At 43.8% G+C, this 27,575-nt stretch overlaps 1 protein-coding gene and 1 long non-coding RNA gene across 2 annotated transcripts in view; both read left to right on the plus strand.

Moving 5' to 3' along the window:
• The first annotated feature begins 15,946 nt into the window (after positions 1–15,946).
• On the plus strand, positions 15,947–17,816 carry LOC142777187 (uncharacterized). Its single transcript, XR_012887967.1, has 2 exons — positions 15,947–16,104; positions 17,640–17,816. It is a non-coding gene; the product is annotated as an uncharacterized LOC142777187 (long non-coding RNA).
• A 3,209-nt stretch (positions 17,817–21,025) lies between these two features.
• Positions 21,026–27,575, plus strand: part of LOC142776179 (alanine aminotransferase 2-like) — a 94,688-nt gene continuing 88,138 nt past the window's right edge. Inside the window, exon 1 of the mRNA XM_075879386.1 lies at positions 21,026–21,163. Within this exon, the coding sequence (XP_075735501.1) occupies positions 21,041–21,163 (123 nt within the window). The 5' untranslated portion in view covers positions 21,026–21,040. The remainder of the gene's footprint in view (positions 21,164–27,575) is intronic.

A 27,575-nucleotide genomic window follows, 5' to 3' on the forward strand; every position in this document is an offset into this window, starting at 1 on the left:
GCACGCTTTCTTGCAGCGGCCGATCTGACAACGACGGCCTCTTACGACGTTTTTTTCGTTTCGTGAATCGACTTACGTAACAAATTTTCTCTTGCGCAAAAATGTTTTCGTAAGTGAGTTTTGTGAATCCGGCCCCTGATCTCCTCTTGCGAAGACTGATTAGACTGAACCTGTCCCCATGCCCTTCCGTTTGTAGTATTCAACTGCGATGTCTGCGGGAATGCCTTTCAGCAGTACCTCGTTCAGCATGGTACCGCATGACGTAGCGCTCACTCCAAAGCTCGCGAGTCCCCTCTGATTGGCGTGAACCTCGTCGTACAACTTCCGTAAGGCAACCACGTCGATAAATGCTCGAACAGGTTTCAGGGTGCGGAGCCGTTAATTATGTTTCTGCTGAATTCAATTCGCATTTTCAAACCGCTGGTTCACTATGTCCATTGCATCGCAGCACAATAAATCCGCAGATTGTATGCCGCCAATGGCAGGAGCGGTGGCTCCATCAAGTAGCGAGACCAAATAGTCAACTGATTCACGTTAGACAAGCTTGGGCTATTGTGAACGAAGTAGTGGAACACGTCCCAAAACGGCTGCCACCAAATTAAACTGCTGTCTAAGCGCAAATGTTCAAGTTATGGCCACCGTGCTGCAAACTCACTTTGAGGTCGTGGCGTGTCCCTGCCGAGGTTGTTGGCGTGTCCCCGTCAGCGGATGTAGGTGAATACGCCATTGAAGTGATTGCGGAAACCTTGAGCATGTCCACGTGATGCCCGAGCAGGGCCAAAGTGCTGGTAGCAGCGTCTTAATACTACATGACGTAATCCTAGTTTTCTGCCACTTGCTCGTCTGTCAGAAAGGTTTACAGCTAGAGGTTCAGCGGGGATACCTCTGCCTGGACCACCTTTATCAAGCCGTTGAGGATGGGAAGCGTCGAGAGGTCAAACTGTATAGACTGGATTAGCTGGTTCACCTCATTGGCAATTCTCGTACTCTGGGCTCGACGAGGCGTCCGCTTGTTCTTGGCGGGCTTCATGACGGTCTGGCAGCAGAAATACGTCCGCAGATTGGAAGCAACAGCCCGTGGGGATGAGCACCGGCTTCCCGAGTCTTCGGCACCAAAAACAATGAAGGAAAATATCTCTGTAGTCTCTACTGGCGCTCACCTAAGTGCCGCCCACAGCATAGATATGTGAGTTTTAACGTCCCAAAACCACCATCTGAATATGAAAGATGCCGTAGTTGAGGACTGCAGAAATTTAGACCACCTGGCGTTCTTTAGCATGCGCCCCAATCTGAGCACACGGGCCTACAGCATTTTCGCCTTGCTGTAGTGGCCGTGAACAGCTTGTGTACAGCTTGCTGTAGTGGCCGTGAAGGGAAGCAGAGGTATGGCACAAAGAAAAAAGCGGCGACAATGGTGGGGAAGCAAAGATGCACGATAAACAAGAAGCGGCATTTACGCCAGAGATACTTCAAAGTATCTTCAAAGTATGGCTTTCACCTTCCATCAAAGATTCTGAAGTTCTTTCATATCTAACCAATTTCGTATTGCATCGCCAGGACCGTTTTTCCGGTCGAGGTGGTGGCGTGCTTATCGCTGTTAAACATACAATCCGTCACTTCGTTATCAGCATTACCAGTCCACTGGAAGCCCTTTGGGTAGCTTGCGAAAGTTCCCATGGGCTGATCATACTAGGTGTCTGTTACCGCCCCCCCAAATCAGAGCCCAACTTTAACATCAACTTTAACGACACCTTCGACAAGCTACACAAACTGTATCCCCGTGCAAAGTTCATAATTTGCGGGGACTTCAATTATCCGTCCATAAAGTGGTCAAACAACGTTTCCCTTCGCAGCGGTGAATGCGGCGAATTCCTAGCCTGTTTAGATAACTACCAACTAACACAAGTAATAACTCATGCCACCAGAGAAACATTACACAGCTCTAATATATTAGACCTTATTCTGATGTCGGATCCAAGTAGCCTGCATTCTCTCCATTACCTTAAAGAAATAAGTGATCACAAAATTATTCTTGCCTCTTTCAGTTTTACTTTTCCAGAAAATAAGCCTACAGCAAAGCAGATAAAACTCTACGGTCGTGGCAATTATGAAAAGATTAACAGCGAACTTGAACAATTTTACATTTCGTACGAGCAGGGATTCAACAAGCGCACCATAGAAAATAATTGGAAGTTGCTAGTCGAAAAACTCAACCAACTAACTGATGCATATATTCCAAGAATAAAAATTAAAAACAAAACATCCACCCCTTGGTTTAACAACGCGATTAAAAAACTGATAAACCGGAAAAAACGTCTGTTCAGACGTGCCAAAAAACAGAACCAACCGTCCCTATGGAAAGAATATTCCGACTCCTACGATGCCTCTCGATTAACATTCAAAACGCAAAACGCGATTTTTTTCGAACAACACTACCAGACATGCTCAAAAATAACCCTAAAAAATTCTGGCAAACAATAAACCCAAGAAACATCTTGCCGATAACCTTATCCGGTACAAATTACAAACCGCTCAGTGACGTAGATTCGGCGAATGCCCTAAACCATGCCTTTTGTTCTGTTTTCACTCGTGAACATAGCTTTTTTACGAACTGCGGAGAGACCCTTGAGTCTATTATAAGCGAGCCAATGTCACCTATTGAAATATCCCCAAATGGAATAAGTAACGTAATTAGAAAAATGAAACTCTCATCTGCAAGTGGAACTGATAACATCAACAGCAAAATATTAAAGAATACACAATTGATAATTAGCGCAGCATTTCAGCTGCTCTTCTCTCAATCACTTTCACAGGGACAGGTACCGAGTGATTGGAAACTCGGTAAAATCACTCCATTGTTCAAAAATGGCAACAAAGCATCCCCATATAACTACCGGCCCATATCGCTTACAAGTGTCCCATCCAAAATTATGGAGCACATTTTATTTACCAACATCATTAATCACCTCGAACAGCACAACTTCATTCACCCTTCCCAACATGGTTTTCGTAAAGGCCTGTCGTGCGAAACACAACTTGCTGCCTTCATCCATGACTTGCACACAAATCTTGACCGGAACATCCAAACTGACGCCATATTTCTTGACTTTGAAAAGGCTTTCGATAAAGTTCCTCACCACCGCCTTATGACCAAACTTTCTTTGCTTAACCTCGACCCATTCGTCTTGTCCTGGATTAATAACTTTCTCACTGACAGAAAACAGTTCGTCGTCATAAATACAGCCAGGTCTCAAATCTCTCCCGTCCTCTCCGGTGTTCCCCAGGGAACAGTACTTGGCCCCCTGCTTTTCCTGATTTACATCAACGACCTTCCACACTGTATTACTAACAATATAAGATTATTCGCCGACGATTGCGTTATTTACGCAACAATCTCTAGTCATGAACACCAAATAGCTTTACAAACAGACTTAACAGCCGTTCAAAATTGGTGCCACAAGTGGCAGATGAGTTTAAACATTTCCAAATGTATATCAGTGTCTTTTCACAGACGTACTAATCCGTTAGTGTACAACTACACCCTACATAACAGTTTTCTACAACTGACTAGCTCGTATAAATACCTTGGAATACATATCTCAAGTGATCTATCATGGACCCTCCACATCAATCACGTCATTTCAACAGCTCGTAGATCTTTAGGTTATATCCAAAGAACCCTGAAGTTTGCTCCCAGCCGCTTAAAAAAATTAGCTTTCACCACAATAATACGCCCCAAACTGGAATACGCCGCAGCAATTTGGGACCCACATCAGCATTATCTCGTCCAAAACCTAGAAGCCATCCAAAACCGCGCTGCCAGATTCGCCTTTTCCGATTACTCATCGTTCACCAGTGTAACAGACTTAAAGAAACGTGCCGCATTCATTCCCCTTAGTCAACGCCGAAAAACTGCGCGGCTCGCATTATTCCACAAATTCTATCACGCATCCCCATCCAGCATTTACATCACCCAACGCCCCCATTTCTCTGATCGTTGTTGCAACACTATGCAAGTACATTACCCTCGTCCCAAAACTACCACATTTGCAGAATCTTTCTTCATTCGGACAGCTAAGGAATGGAACGCCCTACCGGAAACCATTGTTAGCATTCAGGATGCAGAAGCCTTTAAAAACTCCCTGACAACCATCACTGAACTGTAATAGCTAACTGAACTGTGACCTGCCATGCTATTTCTTGTATAATGGTTTCTAGTGTCATCTCCCTAGTATGGCATGTATGTATATTTTGTGTACTTGGCAATGTTTTGAAACCTTTTAAGTGGTACCTTTTGTCACTGAAAAATGTTTTCATCCAGAGTCCTCAAACAAATGTACCTGTTACCGCCCCCCCCCCTCTTCTTGTATGCCCACCCCTCATGTAATGTCCCTTCTGTTAGGGACCCTTGAGGAAAATAAAATAAATAAATAAATAAAGTGACTTTGAAAAGGAAAAAAGGAAGAAATAAGTGCAGTTCTATTACTGCCTCTCTTAAACGAGGACACCTACTTAGTTCTGCGCCGGGGATGGGGTAATTGGAATAAAAGGGAGAGGAGAAAAGAGGCAAGAAAAAGGTAGAGGAAAAAAGCGCATTCAAACTGCGAGTCACGCGCGCGCAAAATGAAGGCCCACATGCCACACACAGTCGATTGAGATTACCACCAAGAAGGCCGGGTGTACAGTGATGTGCACTTAACATGGGCAAGAGAAGAGCTCACGAAATGCAGTCGGTTCATCCAGGGAGATGCCAAACCGTTCAGCCTTGGACTCGAAAACGAGCAGGGACACCACACAGAGATTGCGCTCGTGGGAGCCATCTGGGAGGGCCCTGAGCGCCATGTGAAGTCCCGAAGCAAGCCCAGTGAGGATGTCATTCTTGGTTTTGATGTCAGGTTGCGGCGAGGTCGAGGTAGCGGGCTCAGTCGTCGTGCTTCTTCTGACGGTGACAGGAACAGGCGGTTGTGAAAGAGCGCGCGGTGTCTGCGTCGCAGTAGAGCGATTTTGGACCACGATAGGGCCGGCTGAGTGGTGCATGAGGGCGGGGCCATCGTCGTTGTAGTGGCGACGACGGGCGCACTCGTTGAAGGACGAGGGGCGGCCTCCGACATCGTGTTGCCGGTACCGGTGAGCGCAACTTGAAGGAGCGTCCCTTGATGAAGGAGGCGTTGCTGCCAGGGGTCCTAGCGTGCTGCAGGGCTTGGCAGTGAGTCATGGTGCCGTCGGTTGAGGCCATGATGACCGCGGCCCTGCGATGGAGCTGCCAGGCTGGACAGCGCGGCTCAGTTGCAGGATGTTTCCCGTGACAGTTTATGCAGCGAGGGTGTGCTGCACACGATTCTGGGGCGTGCTTGATGCTTCAGTGCAGGCACCGTTCGTCTTGAGAGCAGGTGGCGGTTGCGTGCCCGAAGCGGCCGCAACGGGAGCACTGCAGGGGCCGGGGCTGACGGGGTCGAACAGGGCACCTTTGCTTGTAAAGCAGTATATCCGGCGGGATGGTAGTCCCAGTGAAGGTGAGGGTGAGGCAGTTGCCTCTGCGTGAGATGCTTCAACGAGCCAAGCGGAAGGCATTCTTGGAATTTTAACAAACATGTAGTGGGCAGTGCATGTGGCCCCCTCACGTCCCCAATGAAGCCACTATGCAACTTGCGAAACTATATATTCGACGCAAGCAGATTGATCCTCTGTGCATGCATAAGTTATGTTTTTTACAAGAGTAGGCACTCACGTGTTGAGTTTTTAAACGTTGAAAGAAATTGAGGGAAGAAGTCAGAAGGGTTGAACAATTCCTGAACTCAGGGTGCCACAGGAGCCGTCAAACATTTATGTGGTAAAAAGTGCCCATACATCCAATCCTATACACCCCCTTCCTCTTTCATACGGTACCAACGCAAATAAACATCATATTCATAACCTTCCTTCTGTAGAGCTTTTACTTCCACATCTTTGCGTGCCATGAGAACAATTGTGTTTCGACAAATGAGAACGCTTATGAATTGCTGTCGAAACGAAAAACTTGAAGGTGGCCACAAAAAGAATAAAATATTGTTCTACACGATGGGCATTCAAGTTAAATGTTAAACATTTCTGGCCGATTTCCAAGTGCTAAACATTTGCAACTACCTTGATAGCACAAAAATTTACAACGTTTCCATCGACTGGCATGCCTGTGATAAAAATCACTTCGTATCTCGCACTTCAAACGCACCAGCAACAGCTCCAGTTATATTTACGATTCATGAGTCACGTTAATGAGTCAACGGAGCATGCAGGCAGAAAAGGGCTTGGTCAGCATGCGAGCGTATCTGCTTACTTGAAGTTTTCCTCTACATATAAGCGCGCACATCTTATATACACTGTATAACATTAGCAGTGTACCGTTGCTGTCGCAGCAGTACCATCTGGCAAACCTTTCCCTACGGTATCCAAGAGAATCTTTCACTCAATATGGTGGTGGAAATATATTACGAGTTTCTGGAAATACGTGTATATATAGCTTATCGATAGAGAAAAATGCTCGACGTCTTGTACTTTCCGTTTTCAGTGTATGCTGACGCACTCCAGGTGGTCTAAATTAGCCGTAGACATCAACTACAATATCTTACGTAGCCCGGGCAGCTTCGGAATGTTAAACCCCACAGAACAGCAAAACCAAACAGCGTAGACACATCATTATTTGAAACACAGCGTGTTTCACGTACTTTATCCAATAATATAAAAAAATACAGAAAGAAGATGTCTGCGTCCTACGTGTGGTGTTGTCTTTAGTTTAGCAGAAGGCGTCATCAGATATGTAGAAACGTAAATATGACAGTAAATATAGAACTTCAAACAATTAATCTTATAGCCAGTGAATATAGGCGGTGCAGACGAATGATTGAATTATATTTATTATCACGAATGGTCTGAAGCCACTCAAAATTTTTGGAAAAGTGGCCACTGCTAACCATGCACTCGGGAGCGATAAAATCTGAATTTAGCATGTCAAGGCGAAACCGACACACCCAACAGTGCATCTACCAGTCACTTTAAAAACGCCCTCAATGAAAAGTTTTTTTATTTATTTTGTCAATACTGCCGACTTCCATGCGAAGTCGTAGGCAGGAGTGGGTATATATTTATACATTTGATATTACACTTTGCAATGCAAGAAAACAACAGGAATGACTTATACCAAAAACAATGCGTCGAGCGAAAAAAATCTAAAAGAGTTCTAACTCAGAAGCATTGAAAACAAAAATCAATGTAACACTTTAAGCCCATTTCGGCAGAATGAGCGAGTTTTACCTAAAAGAAGTCACGAGCGACTGATACAGGAAAACAGTGAGTGAAAACAAGGAAAATGATAAAGTGACACCATGAGCAAAAAAACTATTTCATTTTAAACTGTCTAAAATATTAATTTCTTTGTTTCTGCCGTAATTAATATTCATACACATCTGAACATTCCTTTTGCCAAAGTCAAGTGAACGCCGCAGGAGGCACGTAGATGCATCTTTCTTTAATTTTTATATAACATTGGACACATTTCAGATGCGCAGAATTTTTTAGCAAAGTTCGAAGCTTTTGACCGTATCTATCTATCTATCTATCTATCTATCTATCTATCTATCTATCTATCTATCTATCTATCTATCTATCTATCTATCTATCTATCTATCTATCTATCTATCTATCTATCTATCTATCTATCTATCTATCTATTATTTAGCCGCCTACGACTTTTAGCACTCCTAGCCGTCTTGATAATGGTATCTGTACCAAAATTGATACGACATAACATGACTGTATGACAAGCATGAGTTACTAGTCATGCCATGATAATCATGAAATGTATGTCATGAATTACATGTCATGGTCTTGCTGCTCTTGAGGTGGTTTCGTTCACATGACATATTGCAAAACTGATATGGTAGGACATTACTGCATGGCGTACATAAGTGACAGGCACAAACTGGGACATCGGGACATGCATTTCGTGTAAAAACATGACAACAAGTCATGCTCATACGCTCACGGCCGTTTCGCTAGCCTCACATATACCCAATTTTGTATTACGAGACGTGAGCGGATGACGAAGGTATAAGACTGGTGCAAATATGACAATCATTACAATGTGTCATGTGAGAACATGTTTACATGCCACACTCATGTTGCACTCGTGGCCGCTCCGCTAGCTTAACATATATACCAAATTTGCTATTGCGTGACGTGAGTGGACGAGGAACATAAATGCCAGAAATGCCAGACGCAAACATGATAATCATGACGTGGAAGTAATGCATAGCCTAGTTTACATCCCTACCACTGCTGGTGCTGTTTTTGCAAACTTTAGAGGTTGCATCGTTACGCAAACATAAGCAACATACTTACATGTTATCTAGATACGCGAGTGCGCACAATATTTCTACTTGTGTTTTCTGTGTACTACGTCTGTCCGCATCGTAATATTGTGCTAAGTTTCAGTTGACATATCAACCTTACTCATTCATGTTTCGCATATAATCGTTTCTCACTGTACGGGGGAATGGCCAATTTTTCTCGAAATACCTTTTATATGATACCCGGGCTGAATACGTGCCTGACATATGCCCATGGTTGACCCTAGCCCAATCCTCATGGGCCCGAGCCCAGCTCGAGCCAAATCCAACAATGTTATATCCGGCCCGTCCCTTGTTCGGGCTCGCCCGTGCCCATGTAGTGCTCTACCAACAGGAACGAAAGTTCGTTTTTTGTTTCTTTCCAGTATTGAACGAGTCCCTGTTACAAGTTCTTCTAATCCGAAAGGAAAGCGTCACAGTTACATTTCAAAAATTGGAACGTGTGTTTATATTAACGTTACATTTGACTTTTATTATAAACTTATAGGGTCTGATAACGCTGAACCAAAATAAAGTAAGCAAGTTACTCTCAGATCTAGCAAATTATATTATACCAATTTGACATCGCCGACAGCAGGTGATACATTGCTAAAAGGAATCTAAATAAGTGCTCTGAGTTAATTTTTTAAAACCACCACTAATACTAAAAGCATGTCTAGCTTAAGCTTGCGAGCTCGTCAACTTGAAGGCGGACAGGTATCTAGCAGTTTCAAAGTCTGTTTTCAAAGGTGCAGTCAAGATACTGCACGTCAGACAGTCAAATAGAATTCTCCATCTATGTACTAATATAATTAAAGCTTTCCCTGAGGAAACCGCATCGAAAGAGTAAATGTTTAAGCTTGTAATGAGTGCTATTTTATTATTTCAGTGAGAGTAGAATATAATGTCTTGTATACACATTTACAGCTTACAGAAGTGTCCTGTTCGCAGTCGGTTATCATAATTCCCAATATTTCTCTCTTTGTTTGCCTACATTTAGCTCTCTTCTCTTTATTTTCTCTGTCATTCTGGTTCCATTTTTAAACATATTTTGTTCTCTCTGTTTCTCTCTGTAGTCATTCTCTCACCTTCTTTTTTCTTTTTTCTATTTTTCTTCTTTTTTTCTGATTCTTTTTGTCTTTTCTTGTACCAACACCATATGCTCATGACGATAGTTATAGCGCGAGAACAGAACGACAAAGAGACAAGAAGTAGACATGTGCTAACTTTGAACTGAGTTTATTGCGCAGAGTGCGAAAACATATGGAGGAGGCAGTAAACTATCTGATAAAAATCATGTGACAGAAGGAGCAATGCGTGAGTGAGGGAGAAAAACAAAAGCAAAAAAGCAAAGAAAAATCTATAGAGAAGTGTAACAGAAAATTAAAAGTAAAATTACTATAGCTACTTGCGCACCGAAACCTTCGAAGAACCTTAGTTCGGACAGACACACAGAGGGCTTGCTAATACAAGGCACCTGTTCGTGTGCCATCTGCGTGGCCTCGACAATAACTCGGGTGTGCTCATCCCTGTGCTTATACAGCGTCATTGTGTCCTTGAAAAGGGACACACAGCTGCACTTAGTGCAGTGCTGAGCAAGCAAATCATTTTTCCCGTTTCTAACATTGTTAGGGTGTTCTCTCAGTCGATCGTTCAGAAACCTTCCGGTCGTTCTGACATGGCAGGCACCACAGAAAAGGCGGGTCCTATAGAGAACTTCCTGGGAATATGCCTCATACCTGTTTCTATGCTTAACTCTACATACAGTTATGACTGCTTTTTCAGGGGGTTTGTATATTTGGCGAGACCGATTCTTTGAACGGTGCATAGAACAGCACATGAACTCCCACACGTTTTCAGATTTTCTTGAGCCTGTGTGATATGAGGTGTTTGTACAGAACAACGGCTATCCTTTCACGCTCTCTATTCGGGTTGCCCGGATCCTGTTCTTGCCGCTGCTCTGCCCTAGCGGTCCGCAGGATAGTCTCAGCGACATATGCGATTAAAGCCTCAGAAAAACCCGAAGCCATAAGCCGTGACACTTGAGCTTTGAAGCTCGCAGAGATGTTATGAAAGCACGACCTGTTCAAGGTATTCTCAAGGCAGGTCCGTGCTATGCCTCGCTTCCCTAACTTGCTGTGAGCGGAAGAAAAAGGAAGTAAAGGTTTCTGCACACGTGGGTCATAACACCTACAAATATGCTGTGTGCTAAAAAACAGTCTTAAATTAAAAAGCGTAACTTGTCATTCTCGGACATTTCATGGGTCAACACAAGAGGCTTTAAACAATCTTTAAACACGCCTATCCTTTGAGCTGCAATTGAGTGGAACTTAGACGGGTTACAATTTAGAAGAACCAAGAAATCATCTGCGTATCTGAATACTTTGACGGCATGCATCTCCTCTACCTTTTTCTGCAGTTTATTGCCCCTTTTGCCAATAGTAGATCACTGAGAAGAGTTGATATGCATGAGCCACCTGAAACACTTTTTTTCTGCAGATAAATGCAATCATGCTATTGAATGAACGTAGAGGTAAAATACAGCAAAACAAGGTCAAGGAAAGCTTGTGCACTGCTGCCAGTTTTTAAATGAAAGTTTGATTCTCCGAAGGCATCGATGTTATCCCTTATATATTCTAATACCTTATCGTGAGGCAGTGAGTAGTATAGGTCTTCATGACAATTGAAAAACCGAACACATTAGTTTGACTAGTGTGTTTGAAAGGTTCTATCAGTGCCTACGAGTTTTTTATCAGAAGTGGGTCATCAATCGTTAGACATTTAGATGGGTCTGAATAAACAAGCCGCGTTGCTTTTGCCACGTTTCACTTTCTGTCACAATAACTTCGAAGGGAAGGTTGACTTTATGTGTTTTGGCAGAAAAAAAAAACATGCTGAGAATATTTCTGGCGCTTTCATTATTATGCTATGCTAACTGTTGATACTCAAGTGTACGACACATTTCATTGGTTTGCGTTTTTACTCTATCTAGACGAATGTCAGTACATCCTTTGAAAATAGAGCAAGTAGCTGTGACCACCTTTTCTAGGCACAAGCATTTAAGAAGAACAGCGAAACCACCCTGCTTATCTGACGGCACGACACAAAGTTCAGTGCCTCTCAGAAAACTGGCTGTTTTCCGCAACGGAAGACTGGTGCGGGGAGGCTTACCCTGCAGGAGCACGTCAACGTCTTCTGAGATGCATCTGTCCCAATAGGTGACCAGGAAAAAAGCGAGGGATTGTGGGATGCACCCTCTGCTACCGCCTTCTGGTTCGAAAAGAGTAAACGACGGCAAACCGCTTCACCGCAAGCCTCAGATTGTTCGGGATTCGCGTGCGTGGTCGCCCGTTTATCTCCGTCCTGATAAGCCATGGTCGGTTCTTCAGCCATTGGCTGCTCGAACTTGAGCGTGCAAGGCAAACCCAGGTATCAATTCCCATGTAATGAAGACAGAAAAACGAGATGGGCTGCGACTGTGAAGAGAGCCACAGCGACAGGCAGCGACAGGTAGGGAACTTTGAAGCCAGAGTGTGCGAAAACCATTTTATCACTTGTACGTGCGTATTCCACTATAAAAAAAAGCTTACGCATGAATTTGCTGCAAACATAATATTGAGAAATAAATTGTCACGCTGGAGTGCCTAGCAAATATATTATGAGAACGAGCGGGTGAAATCTACCTGCCATGCGAGATTAGCGCCAGCCATTGCACCCATATATACGGCAAAAAAAAAAAAACGCGAACGCTTCACTCAAGAGTAAGTTTACACGTAGCGCTGGACGAGTTCATTTGAGTTTATCTTGGTCAAACTGTGCGCCAGAACGGCAATCAAAGGAAGAAGTGCGTTAAACAAGCGCAGGGTTTTGATTATTTCGCGCCGTCTATGTCTGACTGTATTGTTTATGTGCCGCCGTGCCGTGCGGCTTGACCAAGATCACTGTTAAAATAAGCATCTGGCTTCGACTAAGAAATGGCCCCGCCATGGTGGTCTAGTGGCTAAGGTACTCGGCTGCTGACCCGCAGGTCGCGGGATCAAATCCCGGCTGTGGCGGCTGCATTTCCGATGGAGGCGGAAATGTTGTAGGCCCGTGTACTCAGATTTGGGTGCACGTTAAAGAACCCCAGGTGGTCAAAATTTCCGGAGCCCTCCACTACGGCGTCTCTCATAATCAAATAGTGGTTTTGGGACGTTAAACTCCACAAATCAAATCAAATCGACTAAGAAATGCATCTTATAGCGCACTGAAAGCTAGAAAAAAAAACATCTCAACGCACTCAATAAGTGCGGCGCTTCGTGCGTTCGACTGACGATGTCAGCCGAAGCAGCAATCCCGAAATGAACTCTTAGCACACTGCTACAGCCATCCCCATCCCCTGAAATCTTCAAAATGGTAACTTTTTATCTGCAGTAAGGTATCATACAATAAAAACTGTTTTGTGTATCGACTGATATGCTAGCCAAACTGACAGTACCCCCGATAGCCTAAAAGCATTGCAGATCATTTTAGTGCTATAAAATGTTTCCTGACCGTTCATGGCTTTCGTAGCTCGTCATCGTCACAGTCACGGTTGGCAAAAAAAAAACAACTTTTAAAGCACTGAGATTGCCCGGCGAGGTGCTTTTTTCAACAGAGCAGTACAAAAATGCGTGCGTGCCGCGGCTGACCCGTGTGGTGCGTCAAACCGGAAGTCATCGTATCCCACAGTTCCCTGTGATTGCCCATTTTACCGGTCACCTATTCCCTGGTGAGGCACGGCCAGCAACAGAGCGCACCATTGAAATAAGCTCGAGTGCAGTCCCCTCTCGGTCGACAGCGAACTTCTGACCTAAGAAGAGGGTGTTGTGAACGTAGTTTAGAAGAACTACATCACTGCAAGAGTGGACCACACCCGATTGCCGGGACTTGGTTGGGCACTGCGCACGAAGGCTAGCTAGCTGACGTGACCACAAGCTGTTTTCAGTGTGTTCGATTCGGTCACAGTACTCTCACCATCTTCTTTTCTTGGCACGGCAAGGGGAGAACAATATCTACCCATTTCTGGCCATGATGCGACATTTAGGCTTTGTTGCCCATAAGCTCAAACACATCTTCACTAGATTGTCTCTTCTATTTGTTAAAACATGAAGAGGTCATATACATTGAACTGTGTATTTTCAGAAAAAATGATGTGGCGCCACTCTCGAATAAGCAGTATGCCCCAATAGTCGATGCAAAACAAACTTAATGATGCTGTTTTTGCGAAAAGTATCCTCTAGGGAAAAGAAACTACAATTGTAAACTCAAAGGGTTGTATCTTTTTGAGTATTGGTTTTAATTTTTTTTGTGCTATGACATCAACTACAGCAGCCTGCTGCGTCAAATACATCAGTCTGCCCCAACTTCTATAGCTGTAGGCTTTTTACAGAAAGTGGTCGTAATTTAGCAGAATTGTATGACGACAATGCGAGAACAAATGACTGAGGCTATATTTTAAAATGGCTGGGCACCGACGCTGTTGAGAAAAAAATACAGTAAAAGCGACGGAAAACGTTTTACAGCGTGCTAACTTCCACAGTATTTTTACTCTCCTATTTTTGGTTACGTCCAATATATTTTACGTGCTTTTTTGTACAGTACGGGTACTTTGTCAACATTACGACTGCTCGCTATATTGCCATGCTTTCTAGGTTCCCAGCCTTTTTATTCTAGTGCAATGACGATAATAAGATTTTTACGTAAATGCTGCTGTGGGTAAAATTTTCAAGGCACAGAATACACCACGAATTCAAACATCACTTTTTTTCATGACACAACCACGGAGCCTGATTTCTGCACAATTTCAACATGATTTTATATTCTACTGTCAATGCCATTCGCTCAATTGCTGCCGGGAAATTCACTGAGTCATGCTTCGCTATGCTGCTCACTTTGTCATGCTGTCAGATCCGCACGCGTTGAGACAAGAGATGCGGAAGTCGCTCTTTCACATGTTTTCGCAAGCAGCTCGTTGTGTAGTCGTATGCATGTGTAGTCATATAGGAACGGAAAGCTCATCAATAATTTACGAACAGACGCGCTAACGTCACCGTCGGCACAAGTGGAATCCACGTAGTTCAGTTTTGAATTTGTTAAACTGGCGCGGCAGCGTAGCAGCTAAAAAGGTGAGGTGATCGTTGGGAAATTATTCGGAGGGTCGGAATTGCAGCAACTTCCCGCTACTCCGTCTTCCACACGTGTGTAGCGCAAAAAAAAAGACAAGTAGAAATATGTAAATACGAAGGCATACGTAGCCTTAAGGTATGTAAGGCCTACGTTAAGGCTATGTACGCTTTGCTGACCTATATACATCTCCTAGCTGCAACAGCATGTACACAGAAGTGGGACGAAAGAAATAAGAAAATTATGCCCATAACTTTTATTTGGTATGCTCAGGTCTGTTGTACTGTCTTGCTCTCGAGAGGTTGAATTTCGAATTTTTTCCATTACTTCTGCACAGAATACTTAACGCGCAACAACGAAAACGAATTGCAAGAACCACTTGTGGATCATGCCCCCGCTGCGGAAGAGTATTCACACGAATAAATTTTATTAACATTATTCATAAAGGTTGGTCACATAGCGAACATTTTGAAGCTAGCAACACATTACAAGTTGGAGAAATGTTTCGCTTGGAAATGCTTTCATGAATCAACATTTCTTTTTATTTGCTTTATTTTCCTGTTTTTGTAGCGTCCCATTTTCATTTTATTTTCTTTGCTCTTCTCTTTTTCCCATGCGCCGGAAAATCGCCACTAATTAACCACAACACAAGCATTTGTCTATCATCTAAATCGAAGTCGTTAGGAAGAATAGGTGAAGAATAGGCTACTGTGCCCGTGTGAATCACCTTGTGGTTTGAGATGCCATGCCGCCATATAGAGGCATTCTTGCCAGTGCCGTCACTTTCTGTGTGCTCCATCTATAGTAGTCGAAGTCACCTTTGCGCCCAGTTTAGTTGATTCACAAACACACTCACTACGAGATAACTATAATGGTGCGGACGGTAATTTTTTTTATTCAAGCGACATGCATGTTTGGACATATGCATGTTGTTTTGCAGCGAAGGGTGCTGTCGAGCATGTTTCGCGCCATATTTGTTTCGTTTTGCGTAGCGGAACAATATTTATTTACTTTTCTGCGCCTCAGGTTTGATATAGACAATGATAGGAAAGATATATGTTTAACTTAAAAATGAACTCTCGCAATTTTTTGTTGTGAAGCAGCTATTTTACTAGCTTCTAGCTGCAAAGCTGTCCATTCGTGTTTCCTTGCCAACACACCGCACCGCCCCCGCAGTTGTTGGAACAGTACCAAGTAGGTCAAGTCACAGCTGCGCATTGACGTCACTCTCTCCCTCACCCGCAACAGCGGCTGGCAGCCCCCCCCCCCCCACACACTTAGGTGGTGTTGCTCCTCCGTCCGCTCGCTGCGAAGCACTTCTCTCAAGCTTCGCCCTCTCCACCACCCGCAACGCTCGACCACACGTCGAGTGGAAACACTCTTTCGGCTCGTTGATATGCGATGAAACTTACAAGAAACCCAACACTCTTCCAATGTTTTTTCATTTCAAAGAAATATTTACTCGAGCATACTATCGGCTACACCGAGTCTCACTTCAAACTATTTTTCCAGCACCCACCTCGACGCCCATTTTGGCCGGGTCAACGGCGTGCGGACCGCTGCTGCCTCGCATCGCATGATGGTTCCCTTCGAAGAAATGGTCTATATTTTCTTTTATTTTATGCTTCTGAATCTTACTTTACGTCACAATGCAGTCTCTCGTGCATTCGAACATCATGTTTGAATGCATGAGAAATTTGTCTTTAAAATTTTATTAGAATGCATCAGTATCACGCTTGCAAATATAAAAACGAAAAATTGGGGGCCCTTAACTCTTTCCGGTAAGATCAAGCTGTGATAGCTATATCCTGTTCCAAGTGCGTACTTCAACCACTTAGTGTATACTTTTTATTGGACGATGTTACTAGAGAAGTTTAAAAGGCGGATTACCACACTGCAATCGATAGAATTGAGAGTGACTTGTGCTAGGGAAACTTTGACATATGGTTGTATTCTGTATAATCGATAACAAGTTTTAAACCGCGAGCAATTTATGCATATGAAATGTTTTTGAACTTGCTACTCACCCCCTACGTGGTCTTAACAGAATACGCGCAGTAAGGTTTGTGCATTTTGTGATGAGTGGCCAGAAAACAAACACATTTTCGTTATGATAATCCCATGTTCCGATGCCCGATGGTAATCTAAGCTTGTACGTCGTAAAGTTACTGTGCTTCTACATGTATCTTGAAGCTAGTATAGAGGCCGCGTGTGTGTGTAAGACATGAAAGATATTTCCACAGTATTTTTAAACAGAACGTCGCTGTAGTATAAACAACCTGCTTGCCACTGTTACGATGGGTGCTTTGGCCGACAAGGGAGTGGCGTTCCCTGTTCTTAGAAAGAGTCGCCGAGGGACTGCTAGCTTTCTGAAAACTGTTGCAGCCCCTGTATTGTCATTCCGAGCTGCGAAGCGTTATGCCACAGCCGCTTGATCTTCCCCTTCGAGTGGTCATGGTTGTTTAGCCCGGCATCGCAAGGTGTCAACCAGACGACCACAACAGGCTTTGGTCGCGACACCCTCTTTGAAGGGGCAGTGGCGTCGTTGTAGATGAGAACCTGTACACTAACTGAGCGTGGTAATCAGCGGTCCTCTTGATGCGTTGGTACGAGTGTGGGGCAATTCACCCAAGCGGCCTTCTCACGTCAGCGAAGAGACACCATGGTGCCACAAGGCTGACCTGGGCGCGTGTGGGTGGCTCCATTGGAAGTGAAGTGTGTCCTGTTAACATACAGCGTGACTTCGAGCCCTTTTACTCATCCACAAATCTGGGGAAACAAAACTTTGAAAACACCTTTCACGGGCTACTTCAAAATCTTCTCGACTCCATAATGTCAAGACATAGCTGTTTTCTTTTTACTTCTGTATTCAAATAAGCATCTCTAATTTCTCTCTCTAAGAATGCGCCTTTTTCCCTGCTAGATGAGCTAACGGGTCCTGTTGCGAGGGCCAGCTACCACGACGAGACCCGCTGGACCCCCCTCCCCCTCCCCAAAAATTGCGGCAGTGGTGAAATGCTGTCTAACGCCGGTCTTAACCCCACGCAAGCGCCTTACGTTTGATCTTCACTCGGACGCGGAAATTTTTATTATTTGGTATATATGCTTTTTTGTTCTTTTTTCTCGATTTTTCAGTCAAACAAGATGAGGATTTTTTTCTCACAACCAGCGAAGCCTACGCCGACAGCAACATCAACACCTATGCCTGAATTTCTGAGAATCGAGCTGTTTGACGCTGTTGCGTTACAAGGCACTGCTATCTGTTTCTTTTTGAACAAGCCACGCATTAAGAACTAAGATTTTTTGTGCATACTTTTGTGTCCTCTGTCTCTATAAACCTTGTGCTCAACACTGTCGGGCCTGCGTCTAAATACTGCCTTGATAACACGGATGGCGTCGTTTTTTTTTTGCTTTTTTAACGCAGAGCTTGGTCTAAGAATTTACAATAATTTCGACTTTAACTACACAAACTTCGTGTTCTACGCCAAAAAGGATCGTTGGGAGTTCTCGATCAAACTTGGCCGAATGTACCTTCACTACAGTCACTCGGACGTCAGTTACCCTGGGAAACTACGTAAAAAGGCTCACGTTTCTGTGTGAAGTTGTATTGCTATAATAGTGAAGGATTAGCTCAATTATTCTGTCTTTATGGCCATTTTACAACATTTTAGAGCCTCAAGCGTAAGTCACTGCGAAATTTTGAAAAATGCCGAATGGCGTACGACTTGAAATGCGTCGCATTATTGGTGGCGGCACTGTCTGCACTCAGATCTGCACTCCACTAAGACTTTTACAGCCATTTTTATAGACACATGGTCCCAACTAACACTTCAAATTATTATTGCAGTTGCACAATGAGTTGCATGTTGTTGCATTTGCACTTCACGCTAGTTTGTATGCTAAAGTGTGTATAAACTTTGCCTGGTGGTCACTTTTTTTAGCGCGAAATTCGCTTCCTTTATGCCGACGTTTATACACGTCGGAATAGAAGCATTTACGCGAGAATGCGACGTAACAGTGCTAGTGTACTGTCACTGTCACGTCTCATTTTTGTCACGAGAATACGTCAACAAAATTAACGTTCTTAGGTAGCAAGAGAAAAGAGAAAAAGATTGATCAGAGGTGTGGAACCCACTATTTCTCAATCCACTATTGCTGATGGGAACTTAGACCGCGGTGCTACCACATAACACTTAACAAAAGCCACATGAACGCGCCTTTTATGCTCGCACTTTCATCTCACACTGCTCTTGGTTCGCTGGTTGGCATCGCCATCTCAATTCTGTAGGGTGAAGTGGTGTGTGATCTGCGTGATTAGCTCCGGTAACGCCCCGTGTTTCAACCATCTCATTCGGCGCGTTTTCCATAGAAGTAATTTCGCCCAAGCTTTAACACACCGTGATGTGGTGACTTTAGGCCCTCGCCTGGTGGCTGTCACAAAGCATGCCCCGTTCGCACTGTGAGAATTAATGGCCAGGCCAGAGGAAAGACAAGATGCGCGTCACGTTTCTCGTTGCCTTTCACGACGCTTTGAAAAAGTAGATATCCAGTAGCAATGTTTATTGTGTGTTTCTTGATGCCATCTTTTGGCGGCATTCACCATACGCCATGTCAGGACATAAGGTTACGAAAGCTATCGCAACGGTTAAACCACTATCATGGACGTTAGTCGTCCGAATAGAGATGTACCACTGCATAAGCAACACACCCACATCAACTGGCGATATATATTCTAAACAACAATAGACAACCTTCATATCAATGCCCCATGAACAATAAGATACCTCTTTGATGACACATTTCGCTTTCTTGTTTTACATATCTCTGTAGCGGGTGGTCATTCATCTTTCTTGTTCTTCGTTTTTTAGTTCACTGTTCAAAATTTAAAATATGTTTGTAAAAAACAATTCAATACGGAACAAAGAAACGGAATAGAATGGGAAGGAGCCACTCGCATAACGCCGTATTTGGTTCGAAACTTTATGAGCATGATACCACAGGTATATGTGTGTACGCTCGTTATCATCATCATCATCAGCCTGACTACGTCCACTGCAGGACAAAAGCCTCTCCCATGTTTCGCCAGTTAACCCGGTCCTGTGCTTGCTGCTGCCAATTTATACCCGCAAACTTCTTAATCTCATCTGCCCGTGCACCTAACCTTCTGTCTCCCCCTTACCCGCTTGCCTTCTCTGGGAATCCAGTTAGTTACCCTTAACGACCAGTGGTTATCCTGTCTACGCGCTACATGCCCGGCCCATACACGCTCATATATAACCTATATTTATTCACGGTTTGCCTTTTTCTTCTCCACGTCCATCTATTCATTGAAACTCCTGCTGTGAGAAGAGGCGGCTTTCCGTGGAGTTAGATTGTTTTCCGCGAGCGGAGTGTTGGCAAACTGCCCCGAACCAACATAAGTAAGACACTTATTTCGAGTGAATCTCAATGTTGAAGAACGGCACAGAGTGTGGTAGAAAAAAAGAATAACTAAACTCAAAATCATCATTACAAGAGACATAATTAGTAGCGTCACCGCCATAGTGAAATACAATTTGAACTTTTTCGAAATCCTTTCCATGCATGTTACAACAATTTAAATGCTATAAAATGCTAAGTCTAAGACCATACGTAAACTTTGTCGTTATATTTCACTATATTGGGCTGATAGTAGCACCTAATTGTACCCATTTTCATACCTGTTACTTGTATACCATCCACTCGCTTTATTCTGTTACACTTTAAACTAAAAGCCACCTACGATAGATGAGCCAGCCGGCTAGCCCCAATGACGTTTACGGCATTTAATAATATTCATTGCACGCAGCTTGTCGTAAATTCATGCTAAAATTGTAAGCACGTATCACCTAAGCACTCCCACCCCTGGATTCAGATCAGATTCTCGCTAGCCATTCATTTTTAGTTGCTTAAGAGCACTTGTTGTTGCTTAATTGATTGTTGTGTGGAGTTTAACATCCCAAAACCACCATATGATTATGAGAGACGCCACAGTGGAGGACTCCGGAAATTTTGACCCCCTGGTGTTCTTTAATGTGCATCCAAATCTGGGCACTCATGCCTACGGCTTCTTGGCTCTATCTGAAATGTAGCCACCGCAGGCGGGATTCCATCCCACGACCTGCGGGTCAGCAGCCAAGTATCTTAGCAATTAGACCACCACGGTGGGGTTAATACCGCTTGTGAACAGGCACTATTGACGCTGAGTACATGCGTGTTGCCCGCGGAAAGTACTCAAAAAGGGAAATAGATTGTGACAGTAGTATAAACGTAACTCGCTTCCTAAAACTATACATCACGTCTGCAGTGGCTGCGCAGGGCCCCGGTTTGCTAAGAACATATCCGGTGATCCAGACTCGTAGCACCACTGTGCTACCTTCTCCACTACAAATACAGATGAGTGTGGTTTCACAAACTAAAGAAATAGCTGCCACCTGATGTCAAAAGCTGTTCATTTAAATAGAGAGGGCTCGATAAAGGCGTCGTGCATAGTACAACTGTGGTGTAACCATTTCATTATGCCACGGCATAATGCATTCGAAAGCGTCGATGGCGCTGAGATCAGGCAGCGAGTAACCGGCCCTAAAGCACTCAAGGGAGTCTTGGACCTGATACGCTGGACAGAAAAGCAGTCCAAGAAGGTGACACTCTTACTATATGGCGGGTGTTTGGCCTTTTCATTTTTTATTGGCGCATACTTGGTGGTCGATTGTCATACCGTAGAAGAAATTTATCAAATCTTCTTATCATGCCGATAAAAATGCTATAGACACTCCCGTCAGATGTTTCTGATCACCGTGCTGCACAACTCATATTATAATGATGCTATTGTTGGTTAACGCCCAACCGCATGCACACGACAAACGGCTGTGACAAGCGAGAGGGTTTGCTGCAGTGGAGGCCCATCCATCACCACCACTTGTGGCGTCGCGCGTTTGTGGAAAACAAGAAAATATCATTTGTAGCCCGGAAGCCAGCGTGCAAATTTCCGGCAACATGGCGGCACCTCTGGTCCTCGCCTCGACTGCAATTTTCTCTCGATGATCGTTACCCGCGCGTACACTTTAAGGAACGAAAGTTATCGACCACCTTTTTTGCATTCGCATCTCACGAGGAGAGTGAGAGAGCGACAGTATTTTGTCTTAAAGCTCGTTATCAAAGGTTTTTTTATGAGTTCAATGGTAGCTAGTAAAAATTATTGTCGCTTGCTGGAATATGAAGTCTTCATATCAAGTGCGTCGTAGCCGTAGTTGAGTACGCTTCTGGGTGCACCCTGTCACGGTTAAACCAAATATTGCGAAAAAATAAGGTCTCGACATGCTTTTGTGGCTTCCTTATGTCACGCGAGACAATAATAAATTTGGCATGTTGTCATCAGCTAACTTTTAAACTTCTAATTGAAATGTATGAGTACACACGTGATAGTTCCTACTGTACCCACAATGACACTTTGTCACCGACATATAAGGTTGCAGCCGTCGTGATGCGACAGCGTGACAAAGCAAGCTTGTCGCTGCTGCTCGTCGCTATCGCTGGAAAATCGAGTGCATGCGGTTGGGTCTTAACTTGGCAACCGCTGCGAGAAAACGACATGCCTGGTACTGCTCGGGCGATTCGGCGATATGCACCGCTCCGCAAGCGTTGCTCATGCGCTGTGCCAGCGGTGGTTCCATCCCGCCGTCGAGACTTCACTGCGCCTAAGGCGCAGTGAAGTCTCCTGATCGCAATAAGCGATCAGGAAAAATTGGCAGATCTCACGTACAGTGGGAATTGTTGATATACGAAGCGCTAATGATGAAGGTAGTTATGTCACCTTGAAATCGGAACAACGTCACGAAGCGAACGTAAATTTTGCCGTACATGACTTCTGTGTCATGACTGTCATGTTCGAACGTGTAATTTACCTTCGTCGCCCATTCACGTCCCGTGATACCAAATTAGGTATATGTGGAGATAGCAAAACTGCTGCGAAAGCGCTATTACCGTCGCATGTATTCAGGTTTTACATTAGACGCATGTATTGATTATTATGTTTGGACATGTTGTTTACCTTCTTCGTCCATTCACGTCACCTAATAACAAATTTGGTATACGTGAAGTTAGCGAAACGGTCGCGAGTGCACCGTGAGCGTGGCGGATAATCATACATGACGTGTACGACATGATTTTCTCATAGCGTATGTCATTTACAACTGCCATGCAGTCATGTTATAAAATACTTGTTTTGCAATATGTCATGTGAACGAAACCACCACAAGAGCAGTAAGACAATGAATTGTAAATTATGAAAGTCATGACATACATGACATTATTTTTATGTTATGACTACGCTCGCCGTACAGTCGCGTTGTGCCATACCGATTTTGGTATGAATACTATTATCGAAACGACCAGGAGAGCTAAAAGTAATAGATAGATAGATAGATAGATAGATAGATAGATAGATAGATAGATAGATAGATAGATAGATAGATAGATAGATAGATAGATAGATAGATAGATAGATAGATAGATAGATAGATAGATAGATAGATAGATAGATAGATAGATAGATAGATAGATAGATAGATAGATAGATAGATAGATAGATAGATAGATAGATAGATAGATAGATAGATAGATAGATAGATAGATAGATAGATAGATAGATGCGCTCAACGTCACCGAATTTCGCTAAGAAATGCTTTGCATTTAGAAACCGCGCTCGCAGCCGCGATATACTTTTGCCATCTCTGACTGGTCGTTTCGGAGAGCTCTTGTGCGCTGTCTTGAGAAAGAGAGAGAGAGAGAGTCAGAGGCGCTGACAAAACAAAAGAATGCAACCTCTCTCTCTCTCTCTCTCTCTCTCTCTCTCTCTCAAGAGAGCGAAACGACCAGCCGAAGATGGCATTGCACCAATGTTTCTGCCCTTTCTTTTTTTAGGAGTGAGAAGCGGTGAGGTTGAATGATATATATGTGGGGTTTAACGTCCCAAAACCACCATATGATTATAAGAGACGCTGTAGTGGAGGGCTTCGGACCACCTGGGGTTCTTTAACGTGCGCCCAAATCTGAGCACAGGGGCCTACAACATTTCCGCCTGCATCGGAAATACAGCCGCCGCAGCCGGGATTTGATCCAGCGACCTGCGGGTCAGCAGCTGAGTACCTTAGCCATTAGACCACCACGGCGCGGCGGGGCCGGTGAGGCTGAGTATACAAAAGTTTATGCGTTGTTCATCGATTAATACCGCCACGTTACGCTGCATATTGGCGCTGGTCACCTATGGAATGCTCACATTGTGGGTATTGTATCATTAGGGCACAACTAAGTAACAGTTATATAAAAAGAAGCCCCCCTTGTACCTTTTTTCATAAGTTACTCGCACACAAATAATACAATACAGATAATCTTGTTTAGAATGAGTGCGTACTTCCACCACTGAGTGCATATTTTTAATGTATGATGCAACTCGAGCCGTTCAAATTGTCGTTTACTAAATGCAATTAATCAACTGTCAAGTAGTTTGCGTCACTAAAACTTTAACATGGGGCTGTTTTATGTGTACTGGTCGGCATGTTTGAAACCAAGAGGAATTATGCGCTTTAAATGTTTTCGAACACTATGCACCCGCAACTTGGTCTTAATGGAATGTGCGCACTAACGTGTCGGCCTTTTTGTAGTAAGTAGCGGGCTTTAATCCACGAATTTATTATGATAACCACATGTTCTCACGCCCGACGGCACTGTACGCTTGTACTACGCAATATTTATGTGAAATTAGATGTTGTATTGGGAAACTTGTACACATGTAGGGAGCGTTTGTTTGTTAAGCATGAAAGCTAGTACATTTCCAAACTGAGCAATTCAATTTCACTGCGTTTCTAAGCAGACGGAAATTGTGAAGCAGAACATCTGCTTAAAAAGACGAATGGCAAAAAAAAACGCAGGAAAAATTCGTAAGAAACTGTTCTTTTTGTTTTTTCAGCGCAGTTAAAAAATTTGCCAAAATATTCGTGGGTAAAATGTACAGAAACAAAGCGTAGGTAACACCCAGCGTTGATCCTGAAACCAAGACGTCACATGTGATACCAAAACACCAAACGACGGCTTACCACTTCCTATTGACCTCACACAAAGTCAGCTCCGGCATCAGCCCGGTACCTGGAGTAGCATGTCAGGTGAAAAGCCACACAAACATCTCCCGCTCTCCATCAAAGTAATTATAGCGTAGCTTCGTCGTTCGGGTGTGGTGATTTTGGCGGTGGTTTCTAAAGTTTTGGTACCCGTTCATGTTCATTTTTGACCTTCCCTCGAATACTTCTGTGACCCGGAGCTGAAGTCCGCATATAAAACCCCGTGCAGGCAGCTTCAGCACTAGTTGGGTCGATTTCTGACGTGCGGATGCACTTCACAGTCGGGGAGACCGTTGGCGTGAAACGTTGACCCGCTGTAAGCACTGCAACAGCAGCTACGCTTTTCCCAATGCGACATATTTACATGATGAAGAAAGCTGCAGATGAAGACTTTGATACTGACTCTGAATAAGAGTTTGAACTTGATCTTTTATTGTGTTGATCAGTCTTTTCATAGTCGAAGCCACGGGAAAATGGACATTTTTGAGTCCTTTGTTCTAACTCTCCTAACAATTCTAGGAAGCTGCAACCCCTTCCCAGAGAGCTAAATCAGTTCGCGGTGATACTTCTGGCCAGCCTTCGATATGTTAAATGCGGTATTAGTTTGTGAAAACAGAGAAAACATTTATTTATGTTATTTATATAATGAAAGTTGTTGTTTTTGACACTTGGCAATAAACTATTGTCATATGCTAAAGAAAATGTTTTCTTTTATACTTTTTCCCGAAAATTATGAAAGAAAATTTGAAAAGAAAGAATAGGTTTTGAGCTTTTCTTTGAGTGCTCCAAATTTCAGAAATTTTGCATCTTTACACCTGCTTGTCCTGAAAATGACCTTCAGTCTGTCCTCACCCGAACCCGGAAATTATTATTTTATTGGCATATTTTTTTTTTGCTCATGGACAAGATGAGTAATTTTCGCTCCCAACCCACTACACCGAAGCCGACACCGGAATTTCATCAAAACTAGCTCTTAAACGTTTTCGCGTTATAATAAAATTTCTCCCTACGCCCTTTGTTTGTACTCATTCATGCTGAATCTGACAAAAAAGAGCAGTCTTATTAAATGACACCAACCACCACACAGATGGAATCCCATGCTCTTGTGGCACGCTCATTAAATTACGTTTACATTCTCAGTCGATTACCCCATCCCTTCCTATTACCTCTTCACTTTCCGGCGCTTAGATCGCCCCACCGTGATGGTCTAGTGGCTAAGGTACTTGGCTGTTGACCCGCAGGTCACGGGATCGAATTCCGATTGCGGCGGCTGCATTTCAGATGGAGGCGGAAATGTTTTAGGCTCGTGTGCTAAGATTCGGGTGCATGGACAGAGCAAGGAAAAGGAACAGAACACGTCTGCTCCTTTCCGCTATTTCAACTGAAATCATCAGTCAACCTTTCCGAGTGTGTACGCCTTACTTATATATATATATATGTGTATATATATATATATATATATATATATATATATATATATATATATATATATATATATATATATATATATATATATATATATATATATATATATGACGTATGAAGTGATGGTTGGTAGAAGCAGAGAAGGAAGAAGATACAGTATAGAATGAACATGGTGTATGAGCCAGGCCACGTCAACCATTCATCGTAGCGTCACACAAGTCGACAGGATGGAGACCTGCCTGTCCCTTCATCAGTCACTCATCATCGACGCAGTTCCCCAGAAGACGCCCTGACCGTACATGGACTACCGAATCATCGCCTAGGAGGACAACGACCAGCACAATGACAGAACCATCGGCTGACCTCGACATCCCCAAGTACACCGGATCAGCGGACGACGGACCCGTGCAGGACTGGTTCAACCTGTTCGAACTCCGCGCAACCGCTGCATCTTGGTCGGAACGGGAGATGGTTACGAACTTCAGTGACTACGTCACCGGTGAGGCATTTAAATTTCACCTCACCCACATATTCGACAACGACGAGTCTTGGCAAAAGATAAAAGAAGAAATGAGCATCTGGTTTCAAGAGTGTAATGAAGATTCGATTAGAACACGCACTCTCAATGCATTCGAACTCCGTCATCGCAGTCATAAGCAGCCCTCACGCATTCGACCACGGAGCAAGGATTTACAATTTCCGTCAGGTGAAGCTAGCCACGTGCTAACGGAAAGACCACGCGATCGTTTTCACAACCTTCCACTTAGTTCCTCATCAGCGCAAATATCGCCAATGCTTAACTCTTCGCTGCATAAAAGATTTGAATCCACTATTTATGACCCAGATGCATTTAATACATCGTGCGGCATGCGTACCTTGCAGACTAACTTGGTATCACCTGTCATCAACATTACTGATAAACCTGAGGAAGCACCTCATAAGACCCTCGCATTTACGCATGATGAGTTAGTAAATCCGCGTGAAACCAAAGCAGACAATGAATGTTCACAGAAATCTTATTCGGTCAAAGTATTCAGCTCAGCAGCTCAACAAAGACAGAAGCATTCACAATCAGCATCATGTGAAGAAAAGTCTTCTGCAGAAACGACTGGTATTCATCAACCAAAAGATCAAAGCGACGTGAATCTAGTATACAACCTCACAGCCAACGATGAAAACAAAAGCCCAGGTGCTACTTCGGATGACACAAGTACTCTTCAGGCAACCACAAACAATGAGCGGTTTATGAATACAGAAGATTCAAGTGCGCGAAACCCCCCACATTGTCTTGTGCCAAAAACAGCTGCATTGGTTGGCGTCGTAGAAGCCTGCGGAGGAATTGCTAAGAATCCTGGCACACCACGATCAATGTTACACCCCAAGCGAGTCGACGAAACCAAGAAACTACAACGTCAACGTACGCTTCAACATTGTCAACGACGAAAGAAAACTTCATCGAAACCACTCTTAAGGCTCAAAGAACATAGCGAAAAGGCCCATCGTCGTGGATACA

This window comes from Rhipicephalus microplus, chromosome X (genome assembly GCF_043290135.1).
Source record: "Rhipicephalus microplus isolate Deutch F79 chromosome X, USDA_Rmic, whole genome shotgun sequence".
Taxonomy (NCBI): domain Eukaryota; kingdom Metazoa; phylum Arthropoda; class Arachnida; order Ixodida; family Ixodidae; genus Rhipicephalus; species Rhipicephalus microplus.